The following is a 15,762-nucleotide window of genomic DNA, read 5'->3' on the forward strand; positions in this document are numbered from 1 at the left end:
TCTTTGGAGATGCTTTTTTCTCAGTCTGTCTTTTTCAGTACATAAGCCAGAGAAGAGATGCATAGAGCAGTCATCAAACCTGTTTGAAGGCAAATGAGAGTGGAGGATATTCACTCATCTTCAACTTAGGCCATCAACATATCAAGCTATCCACCATAACAAAATAAACTGAGAACACCTTTCTACAAAAAAAAAGTGAATTTTGTTTTTATTTCATTTTTTTAAAGAAACAGGGTATAGGTAGTCCTCCACTTACGATCCCAATGGAGCCAAAAATTTCTGTTGCTAGGCAAGACGTTTGTTAAGTGAATTTTCCCCCATTTTAAGTTGTAAAGTAGATCACTGCAATTGCTAAGTTGTTAAGCGAATCTGGCTTCCCCATTGACTTGGCTTGCCAGAAGGTTGCCAAAGGGGATCCCATGTCCCCGGGACACAGCAAACGGTCATAAATATGAGTCAGTTGCCAAGCATCTGAATTTTGATCTTGTGACCACGGGGCTGCTGTATTGGGCGTAAGTGTGAAAAATAGTCATAAGTCACTGTTACTGGTGCCATTTTAACATCAGTCACTAAATGAACTGTTGTAAGTCGAGGACTATCTATAGTCGGGTGGGATTCAAAATATTTAGCAACCAGTTCTGTGGGCATGGCTTAGGTGGTGGGAGTGGCTTAGTGGTCATGTGACTGGGTGGACATGGCTTGGTGGGCATGTTATTGGCTGGATGTGGCCAACTCAATATCACTCACATTGAGGCACGCATCTCCTCGCCTGACCTCTCATGACTGTGGGGATGCTGCAACAGTCGTAAGTGTGAAAAATGGTCAGAAGTCACTTTTTTCAGTGCCATTGTAACTTTGAATGGTCACTCCACACAAGCAAAGTACCAGCAAAGGAGGGAAAAAATACTCCAGAGAGGTTCCTGAGACAGGAAATCTAGTCCTGCCAAGAATGTAATAAGGGTTAACGGAGAGGCAGTTTCTGTAAGCAACACCAGAATGTTTCCTTCCTGCCTTCCTTACAGGATTAGGCCAGTAGTTTCTTCTAACAACCGGTTCTCCGAACTGCTTAGAATGTTAACAACCAGTTCTAGCGAATAGGTGTGAACTGGTAGAATCCCACCCCTGCCTATAGTGTGGAATAGCAATTACAGTGATTAAAGATAGCCCAAATAAATTCGGTTCAATTCTGGAAGCTTGGAGGAAGCTTTAGACTTGTCAGCCAATCTACAATTTAGCACCTTCTAGATGTGTTGGAATACTCCCACAATATAAGCAAAGGTAGATGTTGCAGTAATAACATAATTGAAGGCTGCCCAGCAGAAGGAAGCCTCAAGGTGCTTGTAAGATGGCCAAGAACCACCTGCTCCAGATTTGAGGTCCTCCATAGCAATACATGCATAGAGTTAATTTGGTTAATACATTCTTCACGCTTAGACAAATTGTCAAAGCAAAGGAAATTATAAACGGACGGACCCTGCGACCATTTTATCAAACTTTGAAATAGGTTCAAGACAGGGGTTTTTTTATTACATTTTTATGCAATGATTGAGGTATATTAATACTTCCGAACATTTGTTCCAGATTTGTGTTTTTCATTTTGCTCTTTTTAGACCATGTCTAAATACCTGAAAACATTCTGCATATTTCCTCAACAGTTTCCTCTGAGTCATCTCTACTTAAAGCTAGCAATGCAAATCAGAGAGAATGTCCTGACTTCTGTAAATCTGTATCTTTTTTCCCAGCAATTGCATCTCATATAGAGAAGCAAGAGCCGAAGACAGAAGCCTGAAGATGATGAATGAGACTTCATCGAAACGTTGCCTAGATACTTCGAATCTTACGCGGGAGAAAACCCGAACAACCAAAGATCCACATACAAATACCCGCAAGAACCTCAGAAAATATATATATAATATACACACACACACACACACACACACACACACACACACACACACACACACACACACACACACACATATATATATATATATATATATATATATATATATATATATATATATGAGAGAGAGATATATATATATATATGAGAGATATATATTCTGAGGTTCTCCCGGGTATTAGTATGTGGATCTTTGGTTATTCAGGTTTTCTCCCGCATAAGATTGGAAGTATCTAGGCAACGTTTCGATGAAGTCTCATTCATCATCTTCAGGCTTGTGTCTTCGGCTCTGTGCTTCTCAGAGAAGCACAGAGCCGAAGACACAAGCCTGAAGATGCTTGTGCGAAGCCGAAAGCACCAGCCTGAGGATGGCAAGTGGGACCTCGCCGAAACGTCACCAAGATACTCTTAATCTTACATGGGAAAAGACCCAAATACACCTAGACCTACGTATGTATGTATGTATGTATGTATGTATGTATGTATTTTCTGAACATGCAGTTGAGCTGCAAAGAATGGCTGACCCAAAGGTCAAAAATTGAACTTAGAGGCAACTGAACTTTCTAAGTTTTTGCTTGAACAAGTTTCGCTTCTTATCCAAGAAGTTTCTTCAGTTCTGACTGGATGGTGGAGGATGGAAAGATTTATATTCCTTACAGTCATCTGGTTATTAGCACTCTTCCCGAGAGTCACTGAGGCCACTTGGAGGTTTATCTGTGCCTTCAAGATCATCTGAAGAGTGCAAATGGGTCTGGAACCTTCTTGGAACTGTAGAAAGGACTGTGTCGTAAACAGGAGATTGGGGGGGGCGGTGTTGTATCCCTCCAACCTCTGTTGAGAGAGAGCTGTTCAATTTGGACATAGATGGCCCTCTTTGACCTCCTCTTTCAAACTAGCAATCCTCTCTGTCCTAAATGAGGACTTTGCTATCTTCAAAAGAGTGACCTTTGCCTTTCAAATAGCAACAGCACTTAGACTTATATACTGCTTCACGGTGCTTTTACAGCCTTCTCTAAGCGGCTTACAGTGTCAGCCTCTTGCCCCCCCAAAAATCTGGGTCCTCATTGTACCCACCTCAGACGGATGGAAGGCTGAGTCAACCTTGAGCCCGGTGAGATTCGATCTGCCGAACTGCAGCCAGCAGTTGGCAGCCAGCAGTCGGCAGACATAGCCTGCAGTACTGCATTCTAACCACTGCACCATCATGGCTAACCACAGAGATAGTTGCTAAGTAAAATTTGTTCCATTTTACGCCATGCTTTTGCTTGTTAGAAGATCACAAATGGTGGATCACATGACTCTGCAACCATAAGTCATAAGTATGAGTCACTTGCCAAGTGTCTGAATTTTGATCATGTGGCTACGGGGATCCTGCAAAGGTTGTAACTCTGAAAAATGGTCATACCTGTCGCCGTTTTCAATGCCGTTGTAAGTTTGAATGGTCACTAAATGAACTGTTGTAAGTCGAGGGCTATCTGTAGTAGCAAGAGTCGGAAGGAACCTTCAAGGTCATCTAGCCAAACTCCTACTCTATAGCATATACCACAGATAAGGAATCGAACTCCTGGCTGTGAACAGTGAGTTAGCCAGCAATACTGCATTCTAACCATTGCGCTATCATGGCTCTTCTGCAGATGGACTGCTTCCATTCTCCACCATTCAGTCAGAACCGAAGAAGCTTCTTGGATAAGAAGCAAAATGTCTTCCAGGAAAAAACAGTTTCTTTTTGAAAAAGCACCTTTGGGACAACCATGGCCTGGATGACTGAGAATCTCTACAGACATGCAAAGAACAATGTTTTCATTCTGATCCAATAAATACTGCATGCTCTTATAACCCAGGCCACAAAGCTAAAACTATATTAGAAAATGGCTGATGCTAGAAACATTGGTTATTAATATTGGTTATTAATATTAATATTAATATTGAAACCATTCTTTCTTTTTAATTTTCCTTCATTTATACACATTCCTCCTTTCTCATAACCAAAAACAATTTTTTCCCCTTCCTTTCTTTTAAAAGAAAGAATGTTCTGGATAGAGTCCATGTCTCTTCCACAGTATTAAAAAAAAGTCACAGTACAAACAAAATATATTATTCCTTTCTGTTACTGCTCCAATGATGCTTGAAATCATACCATATTTTGAACATTACTGCGAAAAGGTATTTCCTCAGCTATGCATCCAGCAGAAGTAATATCTGTGTGCTTTAAAAGCTAAATAATCAGCAAGCTACATTTTTTTATTTGAGCAGAAGACATTAAATCAATTTTCAAAAAGATGCAAGTAAGCTTTTTTTTTTTTAAAGCAAAGTGCATACTATTTACAGGTTTTCAATATTTTGTAAAATAAATCATCAAGTGGTTAACTCTAAGTAAACAACTTTTTCCAATATATGCATTGAACTCAACCAATTAATAAGGTGCGCAGAAATGTGAATGAAACAAGATTCATTGTATGCTTAAGTATGTGAGTTTCTTTTAAAATCGAATTGATTCTTTTACCTCGTAATAACACCTCAGTGTTAAAACAATTGTAGCAAAAGGACTTAAGTTCAGATTTGAAGAATTCTGGGAAATTGTTATGAACGTACTTCTTAAAATGTGTGCCAGATAGATAGCCACCAGCCTCAGTGCAAAACGTATTTCTGTTTCAGAACATTGATTTTTCAATTAGATCAGTATTTCTCAACCATGATGACTTTAAGATGGATGGACTTCAATTCTCAGAATCCCCCAGCTGGCTAGGGAATTCTGTGAGTTGAAGTCCACCCATCTTAAGTCATCAAAATTGAGAAACATTGGACTTGACTATCTCTAACATTCAAACTCTTTGCCTAATTCTCACAAAGTGAGACATCAAACACTTTCTGGATGTATCGAAACCAGCCTCCAGACAAATTCAAAACGTCGTGCAACTGAGCATTGAAATTTAGAATTCACCTATTGCTATCTGCCTGTATTGACACTCCAAAAACCTTCAACCTAGTTTTGATGAACTTTTAGCCAGGGTAATAATAATCAACTTGCAATGTCCACTAGTTATCAAGTTGCCAGATGGCATTTTAAATTAAGGATTTCACACAAATGGGAAACAGCAGCCTTCTATAGATGGCAGTTGCATCTGGAATTACGAGAAAAAAACCATGGGACTCAAAAACGTCACAAAATGGTTGGCGAAGGTTGCCCCCTGACCTCTTCTAATGTAAGAATGGCCAAGAAAATGCAAGAAAAGGAAGATACGACACAAGGAAGGATAGGTGGGCTTTTTTTTTTTTTTTTTTTTTTACAAAATATACCACAAACTAAAAAAAGCCAAGTCAAAGAAACGATGGATGTGCACTCACCAAATGTGTAACTTCTCTCTCTCATACACATTCACCCTTCTCTCTCATATACATGCAGAGGCATTCTCGGTCTTCCGTCCTCATCGTTTTACCCACTATAGACTGGGTGAAACCAGGTTTAATAGTAGTATAACTGGGAGAGGGATCTTGGAGTCTTAGTGGACAACCAATATGAGCCAGCAGTATGCAGCAAAACCCAAAAATATGAGACAGTTGCCAAGCATCCAAATATGGATCACATAACCATGGGGGTGGATGCTGCAATAGTCCAAAGTGTGAAAAACAATTAGAAGTCATTTTTCCCCACTGCCATTGTAACTTCAAACAGTCTTTAAATGAACTGTTGTAAGTCGAGGACTACCTGTATGGCAAAACTTCTCACTGCGGCTCCCCGATGAGCCATCGACCAATTAATTGGTAAGGTCATGCCTCTAAGCCAGGGGTGTCAAACTTAAGGCCCGTGGGTCACATCCAGGCTGCGGGGTGCTTAGATCTGGCCTGCAAAACTGCTCTGGAAACAGCAAAGGACCAGCCTTCAGTGCCTCTACCAGCGACAATGGAGCTTAGGGGGGGTGACGTGCAGCCCACCCCCACACCCTATTTTCATTGGCAAAGGGGGCTGCCACAGCCAAAAACGGGGCACAGGAGGGCCACACACGGCCCCCCCCAGACTCCATTTTTGCTAGCAGAGGACTATCAAAACAAAGTAAAAACAAAAGGAGAAATGTTTCCCCCTGTTGCCTTTGAGCATGCAAGAGGGGACAGGAAAGGAGAAAGGGAAAGAGAAAGAAAAGGAAGGAAAGATGGGAAGAGAGCAAGGAAGGAAAAAGAAGAAAAGACGGGAAGGAAGAAGAAAGGAGAAGGAAAGGGGAAGGAAAAAGAAGAAAAGGAAGAAGGAAAGGGAGGAAGGAAGGAAGGAAGGAAGGAAGGAAGGAAGGAAGGAAGGAAGGAAGGAAGGAAGGAAGATTATGAGAGTGAGGAATTCAGGGAAGTCCTCCCTTAGCACTTGGCCACCACAGGTGCCCCTGACACAGGTCCCGTGTCACGCCCATCCCCGGCCACGCCCACCCTGATGCGGCTCTCAATGAAATTGAGTTTGACACTCCTGCTCTAAGCCAATGTTTCATTCTGTAATTTGGCATTTCTCAGTCTGGGACTTCCTGCATGAGTTGTGGTGGCAATCTACATAGATTTTTCCAAAGGTGCGTTGGGTGGGAATTCTGAGCTTTGGGAGGGCAGCAAACTTGGAGGTTGCTTGGTTATAGATAGCTAATGAATTCTGCCCAGCTTTGCAAATAAGGATGAACAGAAGCAAGAAATAATCTTTGGGCTTTCAGCAGGGTTGGGATGCTACTGGTTCTGCCCTGCTCTATAGAACCGGTAGTTCTGAAGAGCAGCAGACACAGAACCGGTTCTATGACTGCTGCTGTTTGGCCCATCCAGGCTCTTACCTGATTTTTATTAATCACCCAACCGGTAGTAACACCGGTTGAATCCCACCCCTGGCTTTCAGGAAAGGTGCCAGGCCAGTATGGATTATATGCCCGGTTTTCCATAGGAAGATCTCTAACACTGCAAGATTCTCATAGCGGGGGGAAAATATGTAGAACAAACAGAATAGCATCCTTCAGATTTAAGGATTTTTCTGCACTGAAAGCTGACGTCCACAGGTAAAGGCAAGACTGTTTAAGGCAATATATTAAAAAAAAAACCTAAGTATTTCATTCACACCTCCAGATTACTTGTTAGGTTGGTTTCCAAGGCATAGAAAAATGAGACCTTGGATTGTGCTTAAGTTGAAGTTGAAGGCCTTCCGACAATTATCAGATTATCCATGGGCATTCAAACCTGGATTTATCACTATAATGTGGGTACCATGTTAAAACTGAATTTTTAGAGGAGAATAACCATGGCTACTAATAGAAGCCAACTTATGTCCCTTTATTTACCACCTCTCTTTATGAAACCCTTCTGTCTGAACCATTTCCTTGGGGTGTTCTGCTAGACAGGCTCCGTTCATGTCTTTGAGTTTGTTATCGGGCAAATCCTCCGGCTTTGTGCAAAGTTTTAAGGCCCTGGAAATGAAGACATCCAGGTCAAACTGAGGGTCAGTTTTCTTGTCAGCTTCCTTGGGTTCTTTGTGGAGACGCGGGGGAGAGGATGGCAAACTCCGTTCCTGAATCTCCGGGACAGCGTTGGGACAGTCGAGCCCCGTCTGGGTGCTTGTGACCCACTGGGCGATCTCAAGAAAAAGGTTGGACGGTTCTTCCTCTAGAGTTATCTCCGGCGCGGGGGCCATGGACGCTCTTTTCCAATGGGACAAGTCTAGGATGAGCTTGGGTTCGGAATAGTGGTGGAGCTTGTTGTCTCTCCACAGCAACTTGTCTAAGTAAGAAGGCGAGCCGACCTTGTAGTCACACGAGTGCCCAGAATCTCCTTCAAACGTTCGGTCCATTGAGGAATGCGATTGCTCCAAAAATCTCTCCGAGCTACTCTGCGAATATTTGCGGGGATCCACTTGAGCTTCCTCGGCAGTAGATTCCGATCCTGCACGGGGATCCCGTTGCACCTCATCCAAATCGTGGCATTTTTCGTGTCGCCATTCCAAATCCGAGGATAAGCTTACTTGATATCTGTTTTATATTTGAAATAACTACAGCGTTAGACACAAATGAAACACTGCATATATATTAGTTAAATATTCCCATTACCAGCTTTTTCTTCCATTTTATTTTGTTTTATTTTCTGAAAGATTTCAAAGCTTGGCACCTCTTTGGCTGATGTTCCTGTCCTAGACAATGACAGAAACTTGGAATAGTACCAACAAATGACTCGTCTTATTTAATTTGTATTCTCAAGCCTTATTTGCATTCTGTACTAAAAATCAGTAAGATATACAATTCCACAAGAATGAAGTCAAAGTATTAAAAAAAATAAGAGGTCCTTGGTGTTCTCTGAACTTGGTTGTTTTTTTGTAGACATTTCATTACCCAAATTAGATAATCATCATTAATATTACCTACCTTGGATAATGAAATGTCTGCAAGAAAACAACCAACCAAGCTCTGAGAGCACCAAGGATCCCTCATTTCAATGCTGAGCTACAAATATTCTCCTTTATCGACAAAACAAAATTGTGCAATGCTACAGATTATCTTAATATTTACATAATTGTCTTTGTTTTGCATCATTTACACTTTTTGATGGCATTTTGATGGCCCATGGTAGGGGGAGAAGAAACCCAATGAACCTCTTGAAATCTTATTTATTATCTAACTTTGCCATAGATTTGCAAAGGGGCCACTTGACCAACAAAGAATTCTATTATATTCTGTTCTCTTCTATTCCCTTCCATTCTAATACTTTAAAAGCAAAAAAAAACCAAACCAAGTTTGGAATAGAATTCTTTTCTCAGACATTCTGAGTAATTTTTTTCAACCTAGGGAAGATATGTACCTGTCCCAGGTGGACATCTGGCTGTGATTAGCTTCCATCAACAAAATGTCATCAATCTCATCCTCAATCCGGAAAGGGTGCTGAGAAACCGGTTCATCCTCAGGACAATAGTACGGCCTCATAAAAGGATGCTGAAGCCCCATCTCTGCTGTCAAGCGGTCCATCGGATTGAATGTCAGTATCTTTTCCAAAAAGTCAATAGCTGCAAGAGGCAGATATATAATCAAACCAAGAGTACATAACCCTGGCCCAGGGTTGTAAATTACAGGTCATCCTCAGCTTACAACCATTGCAGCAGCCCTATGGTCACATGATCAAAATTCGGGCCCTGTGATGACCCGGAGCGTAGCACAAAAGCAACAAAGTCACAAAAGTAGGTAAAGTCCCTTTAATACCTCCAACTTGGTCCCCAATGTCCAGTTATCATCGGCTGGAGAAAAAACTCTCCCAAGAACAGTTTTTAAAGGGAAGAAATTCAGTCCGAACCCAAAGTACATAGAAATTATAAATAAAAACCAACACAAACCACGCTGCAGGAATTAACGAGACAGGGCGGGATAAGGAATTGCAGACTTCCAAAAGATAATGAAACGTACACAGCTGGGAGGATGCCAGAACTCAGATAAGACTTGACAAACAAAGATAATGCACGCTTTGCTTCCAGCAAGGTGCTGTGCTCAAACGCCCTTTTTAAATCCTGTTTTCCCAGGTGCAGCTAATGAAGGGAATCAGGGCCCTTTTCTCCCCCGTAACCCACGTTGCTCCCTTCTCCGTTCCTCCCTGAGTGCCCTAGGATGAAAAGGGGGTGGCCTTGGGTCTTCCTCTGAATGCCCAGCTGGAATGTGCCCTTCCCCAGTTTCCTCCACAGCCACCAGAACCACACTCCCGCTCTCGACCTCCTCCTTGGAATCAGATTCCAACAGGGGCATGACAGGCCCTTGGCACAACTGGCATGTATGTATGATGGTTGCAGTGTCCTGAGGTCATGTGATCGCCATTTGCAAAGTCAATGGGGAAGCCAGATTCACTCACCAACCATGTTACTAATTTAACAACTATGGCAAGAAAGGTCATCGAATGGGATAAAACTCACTTTATTGACTGTTTTGCTTAGCAACAGAAACTTTGGGCTAAATTACGATCATTAAGTCGAGGAGTATTTGTATATTATCTGCACAATAAACAGACTCCCTGCTGCAATCCTACAACAGATTAAACTTGAAGCTCAATTGTTAGCCCCTCCAGGTAGACCAGAGCAGGAAATCAACACCACTGGAATTTTTCTTGAACTTGGCTATAATAATAGAAACCTGCAGATCTGAGGGAACTGCTCCTCCTCCTGTATCTGTCTAGGACAGGGGTGTCAAACACAAGACCCACGGTCCAAATCTGGCCCGCAATGTGGTCAGATCCTGCCCGTGGGGCTGTCCTGGAAAATGTAAGGGGCCAGCCAGCATGGCTTCAGCCCAGACTACCTAGTGCGAAGAGGAAACATGCGAGCAGTTTGGGGAATGGTGTCAAGCTGGCCACGCCCACCCAGTCAGCCACACCCACCCAGTTGGCCACACCCATGTGGACAAGACCCCCATACACACTGCACATCTCTGTGCATGCAAGTGCGATCCCCCATGCGCCATGCATGATCCTGCACACTGTGTGGCTGTGCGCGCCCCCCTGCCTCCCCATGCATGCATGCCAGATACCTGACAGTCAGCTGTCGGGCGATGGCGTGTACGCGCATGTGCAGTGGGGCTCTTATGGGCGACTTCTTGCGTGCCACTTCTGGCATGCATGCCATAGGGATGGGGTCCAACTGGTATAACTACCGGTTCTGCCTATTAGCGTCGCACGCACATGCGCAAGTCGTGTGAGTGCAATTTACAACCTGCTGAGCTTCCTGGACAGCTGAGCATCGCTGCATACAGGTGTGCACCAGTTGGAAAAGCCCTTTTTTCCTGCTTTTCCAATTGCAGCTGTGTTGCGCAAAGCAGGAAAAACCAGGAAATAAAGGTCAAGTAAGAGCCCGGGTGGGCGGGTGGGCCACAACAGCAGCAGACATAGAACCGGTTCTATGTCTGCTGCTCTTCGGAGCAACCGGTTCTACAGAGATGGACAGAACCGGTAGAAACCCACCCCTGGGTTCGCCATCACGGGTCTATGCTGTTTCCAAATGTCATCTGGGTGTCCTCAACTTCAGCAAATGTAGAACTCCTTGTTGCCTTGACAATGGAATCTGAACATTTCCATCAAGATCCTTTTCCTTACTCTTACTCTTTCCCTACTCTCTAAATCCATTAACTCCTTGTTCTTCATTCAAAAGCAGATCTCTAATTAAGTTTAATAGGAAATTTGACTTTTGGACAAGTGAGGAATCCTGTGTTCTTTTAAAATTAAGAGTTACCCCAGAAGCAAAGGAAATGAGTATTTGGACACTATGACAGTGTCTTAAACTTGCTTTCCTCAAAAGTAAGTTTTATTGTGTTCAGTGAGGCTTTCTCTCCCATAAGTGTCTCTTGGTTGTTCCTAATAGTGTAATTGGGGAGTAAATGGCTCTGAAATTGGAGCTTCATGGTCTCAAGACACTCTCAGAAGTCCTTAGGCTTTTATTCATTGGCCTTTACTTTTGCATCAGCAAAACACAATTAAGTTAACATAAATACTTTTAAAACTTTAACTTGGAAATGCAGACAGAGGTAGAATGTGAAAGTTCAGAATTTACTGTGGAACTCTTTGTTATTGTTAAAGAACTGATCAAATATCAAAAATAGGCCTTTGATTTCTGATTATTATAATCTTTTAAGATCGCAGGCAAAAATATATATTTCAGGGTTGCTGATTTTTTAAATGCTTTATACAGAATATTGGCTTTCATTTTTTGCAAAATGAAAAAGCTGGCACATATTTAAAACAACTGAGGGATCTTTCATACATTATTTTTAAAATCTTTATTGACATTCGTTTCACACTGATGTTTGAGGTAAACTCTTCTCAAGGTGGTTTGTAAAATAACCATTGTTTGAAGCAATGAAAAAAACCTCAGAAACAAGCATTTAAGCCCATTTAATAACTTCATCGATGTCTCCATGAGATCACCAGAAATTGAGCTCAACTTTAAAAATGTGTGTGTTTGTGTGCCTATAGAAACACTAGGTAAATGTCTATGGAGATTCTCGAGTCAACCGGGTCATGGTTGTCCCAAAGGTGCTTTTTCAAGAGGCAACTGGACTTGTTTTTTCTTTTGAAGACGTTTCACTTCTCATCCAGGAAGCTTCTTCAGCTCGGAGGTGGGGTGAGAAGCGAAACGTCTTCCAAGAAAAACCAGAAAGCCCAGCTGCCTCTTGAGACAACCATGACCTAGATGACTGAGAATCTCCAGCAGAGCTGAAGAAGCTTCTTGGATGAGAAGCGAAAGGTCTTCAAAGCAAAACCAGATAGTCTAGTTGCCTCTTGAAAAAAGCATCTTTGGGACATACACTTGTAGGATTTTCCATTAAAAGGTGGGCCATATATTTATTACAGCTGCAATGACCCAAGGTTACGGGAGCATTATTTGCAAACTTTGGACAAGAAAAGTCAGTGGGGAAGCCAGATTCACTTAACAACCATGGCAAAAAAAGTCATAAAAGGGGGGGGTACGACTCACTTAACAACTGCCTCAATAGAAACTGAAATTTTGGACTCAATTGTGGTTGTAAGTCAAGATCTACCTGTACTAGGTCTCTATAGTGTGTGTGTGTGTGTGTGTGTGTGTGTGTGTGTGTGTGTGTGTGTACACACATATATATACACAGAAGCCTGATGATGGCAGATGAGATTCTGCCAAAACGTTGCTACAACTTTAAAAGCACAACTACAATGATGTGGGAAAATACCCGAACAAAGCTGAATGCCATACATGTAAGTACCCGTGAAAACTTAAGAATATATATATACATACATACATACATACATACATACATATATATATATCCTCTTTTACATCATTTTTTTCAAATGATCTTTCTATCAGAGTTACCATATGATCAAGTTTACAGCACCAGTTTCACTTCACAGAATCAGAGGTGGTATTTAGCAGGTTCCGACCAGTTCTGGACAACCGGCAGCAGAAATTTTGAGTAGTTCAGAGAACTGGCAAATCCCACCTCTGACTCGCCCTGCCCCATCTATGCCTCCCAAGTCCCAGCTGATTGGCTGGGTCTTCTTTTGTTGCCCTGCACAGGAGAACGGAGCTGGAAAGCAGGTCAGTGGGGTGGGGAGGGAATGGGATTTTGCAGTAACCTTCCCCCAGGAGTGGGGTGGAATGGAGATTTTGCTGTATCTTTCCCCTGCCATGCCCACCAAATCACGCCATGCCCACCAAGCCATACACACAGAACTGGTAGTTTTAAAAAAAAATTGATTCCCATCACTGCAGAGAATTATTCTCAAAAAAAAAAAAAAAAGCTGTTGGCTGATCGTGGAAATGAATGAAGAAATATGGAATCTCATTAAGAGTCTGTATAATGTTTATGGACCCCAAAAAGGCTAAGGATGTTTAACCACCCCATCCCAGTGATTCCCACCAAATCCCAAAGCCACCTTACCTTTGCTGTTGACTTCAGGAAGAAGCTTCTGTAAGGGCCGTTTCACTTCCCAGGTGCTATTGATGAAAGTTGGCATCACTTTGAGAAGTTCTTCCTTGTCCTCTTCGTGGAAAACTGGGATCGTTTCTAAGATGAGCTGCATCTGCTCCAACTCATGGCTTCCTAAACAAGTAAGACCAACTGGTAGCTCTTGGGATATTACAAGTCTGAGAACTCACTCACCTAAACAACTCAACGTTTGTTTCATTGTTATAGCGAACTTATTTAATATTGGTTTTTGTCCTGGCTCCAAGCACTTTTCTGTTCTACTGTAGCTCTGCCTTTTTTGGGGGGGGAGGGTACCCAATGCAATCCATCCTGCCCGCCCCCCAAAAGGGAGATACCTCTCTGGTCTTTTTACGATAAAGAGTCCTTCTCACATTATATCCTCCAAATGATCATGCATGGAAGTGAAAATACACAGCATTACATGGGGTAATAATGCTGCAATCACATGTTGACAGTATAAAATAACAGAGTTGGAAGGGACCTTGAAGGTCATCTAGTCCAACCCCCTGCTCAAGCAGGAGGCCCTACACCATTTCTGACAGATGGCAGTCCAGTCTCTTCTTGAAAACTTCCAACGATGAAGTTCCCACACCTTCCGAGGGCAACTTCTGTTCCATGGGTTGATTGTTCTCACTGTCAGAAAGTTTCTCCTTATTTCCAGGTTGAATCTCTCCTTGTTTCCATCCATTATTCCTTGCCTGGCCTACAGTTGCCTTAGAAAATAGCTTGACCCCCTCCTCTCTGTGGCAGCCCCTCAAATATTGGAAGACTGCTCTCCTGTCTCCCCTGGTCCTTCTCTTCACTAGACTAGCCAGGCCCAGTTCCTGCAATCGTTCCTCATGTGTTTCAGTCTCCAGTCCCTTAATCATCCTGGTTGCTCTTCTCTCAATGTGCTTAATTGTCACCAATGGACTAAGTTAGAGGTCTCCAAACTTGGCTATTTTAAGGCTTGTAGACTTCAACTCCCAGAATTCCTCAGCCAGTATGTCTTTAAGCAAATCTTAAAGTCACCAACTTTGAAGAACCCTACGTTGTCAGAAATATCACTTGTCCCAAAGGTACTTTTTCAAACCTTCAGAACCGAAGAAGCTTCTTGGATGAGAAGGAAAACTTCTTCAAGGAAAAACAAAGGAAGTCCACTTGCCTTTTGAAAAAACACCTTTACGGCAACCATGACCTGTATGACTGAGAATATCCATAGACAAATCTCACTTGCCTACGTTCACCACTAGGGGGAGAAAGGTAGCCACAATTTCTTATGTGTATGCAAAATACTCCTTCCAAAAAGGACCATGTTCTTTGAGTCAAAACCAGATTCCAGGTAACCAAGAACGACAGATTGGTGCAATTTTTTTGGCAAAACAACAAGAAAGGATTTGCTATTGTCTTCTGAATTGTTCTTTTTTTAAAAAAAATAACCTTTGTGATACAATTTACAACTCCAGTGGGTCTCTGTATTTTTCAAAATCAGTCGTGACTTTTTCAACCCTAGTTAGCCAGTTCAACAATAGAACTGCTCAAATCCTTTTGCTGTTGGCCACACTGAGTAGGTATTTTGGTAGATTAATCGCACTGAAATGATACAGTAAATAATTTACTTTTGAGGACATTCCTGTAACAAACGATGAAAAACGCAATGGACATGGCAATCTTTAATATTCAAACAACACAGTGAGATAGCAGCAAATCCTTGCATTTACACATTGCCCATTGCCTTCACCCAACACTCTCTGTTCAATTACTGTGTTAACTCATTTCCTAAATCCAAACCGTACACAGGTAGTCCTCAACTTACAACTCATTTAGTGACCATTCAAAGTTACAACACCACTTGGGTTGTATACAAACGATGTAGATAATGATCCAATGGAGTATGGGAGGTGAGTTAAAAAGAGAAGAAGTGAAACTTCTAAGAGGATGAGAGATGATGGATAAAAAGGATCTTTTTTAAAAATGAGATTGGCTGTACTAAGAATTAAAATAGATTAAGTAATTAGGAATAGGGGGAATATTATTATGCATATTTTTGCATAACACATTTAAAATGAATGGTAGAGTTTAAGATCAAATTTTGAAAAAGGGTGTGATCAGGTGTGCTCAAGAATAATGTTACTATTATTAGAAGAATGTAGCAAATATTGAATAACTGAAGAATGGAGGACTACGGGCTGACACAAATATGTATAATAACATGAGAACCATGTCAATTGGATTAATGTAATTTTCATCTGTATCAATATTATTTTTGCATCAAAATCAATGACACCTGGAACTTTTGGCTTTGTATTTCAATTTTTAGAAATGGAGATCTTGAACTATGAAAAACAAGAAACGCTGGCAGAATAAGAAGGGTGGGACAACGAAGAAGCCATCTTTAATGACCGAGCAATTTTAAGTGCGGTAAAAAAGGGAAAGGGGGGAAAGGGA

General features: G+C 41.8%; 1 protein-coding gene across 2 annotated transcripts in view; it reads right to left on the bottom strand.

Annotated features, from left to right (window-relative positions):
• Nucleotides 1-6,938: 6,938 nt before the first annotated feature.
• The window catches only part of MAPK4 (mitogen-activated protein kinase 4), a 97,685-nt gene continuing 88,861 nt past the window's right edge, over nt 6,939-15,762 (bottom strand). For both annotated transcript variants that reach the window (XM_026714125.2, XM_087927502.1), the window contains 3 exons: nt 13,288-13,449; nt 8,705-8,906; nt 6,939-7,881 (listed from right to left, as the gene is read on the bottom strand). In XM_026714125.2, the coding sequence (XP_026569910.1) occupies nt 7,194-7,881; nt 8,705-8,906; nt 13,288-13,449 (1,052 nt within the window). In that variant the 3' untranslated portion in view covers nt 6,939-7,193. The remainder of the gene's footprint in view (nt 7,882-8,704; nt 8,907-13,287; nt 13,450-15,762) is intronic.

The sequence above is a fragment of the Pseudonaja textilis genome, chromosome 2, assembly GCF_049901715.1.
Source record: "Pseudonaja textilis isolate UNSWEBS1 chromosome 2, rPseTex1.2, whole genome shotgun sequence".
NCBI classification, from domain to species: domain Eukaryota; kingdom Metazoa; phylum Chordata; class Lepidosauria; order Squamata; family Elapidae; genus Pseudonaja; species Pseudonaja textilis.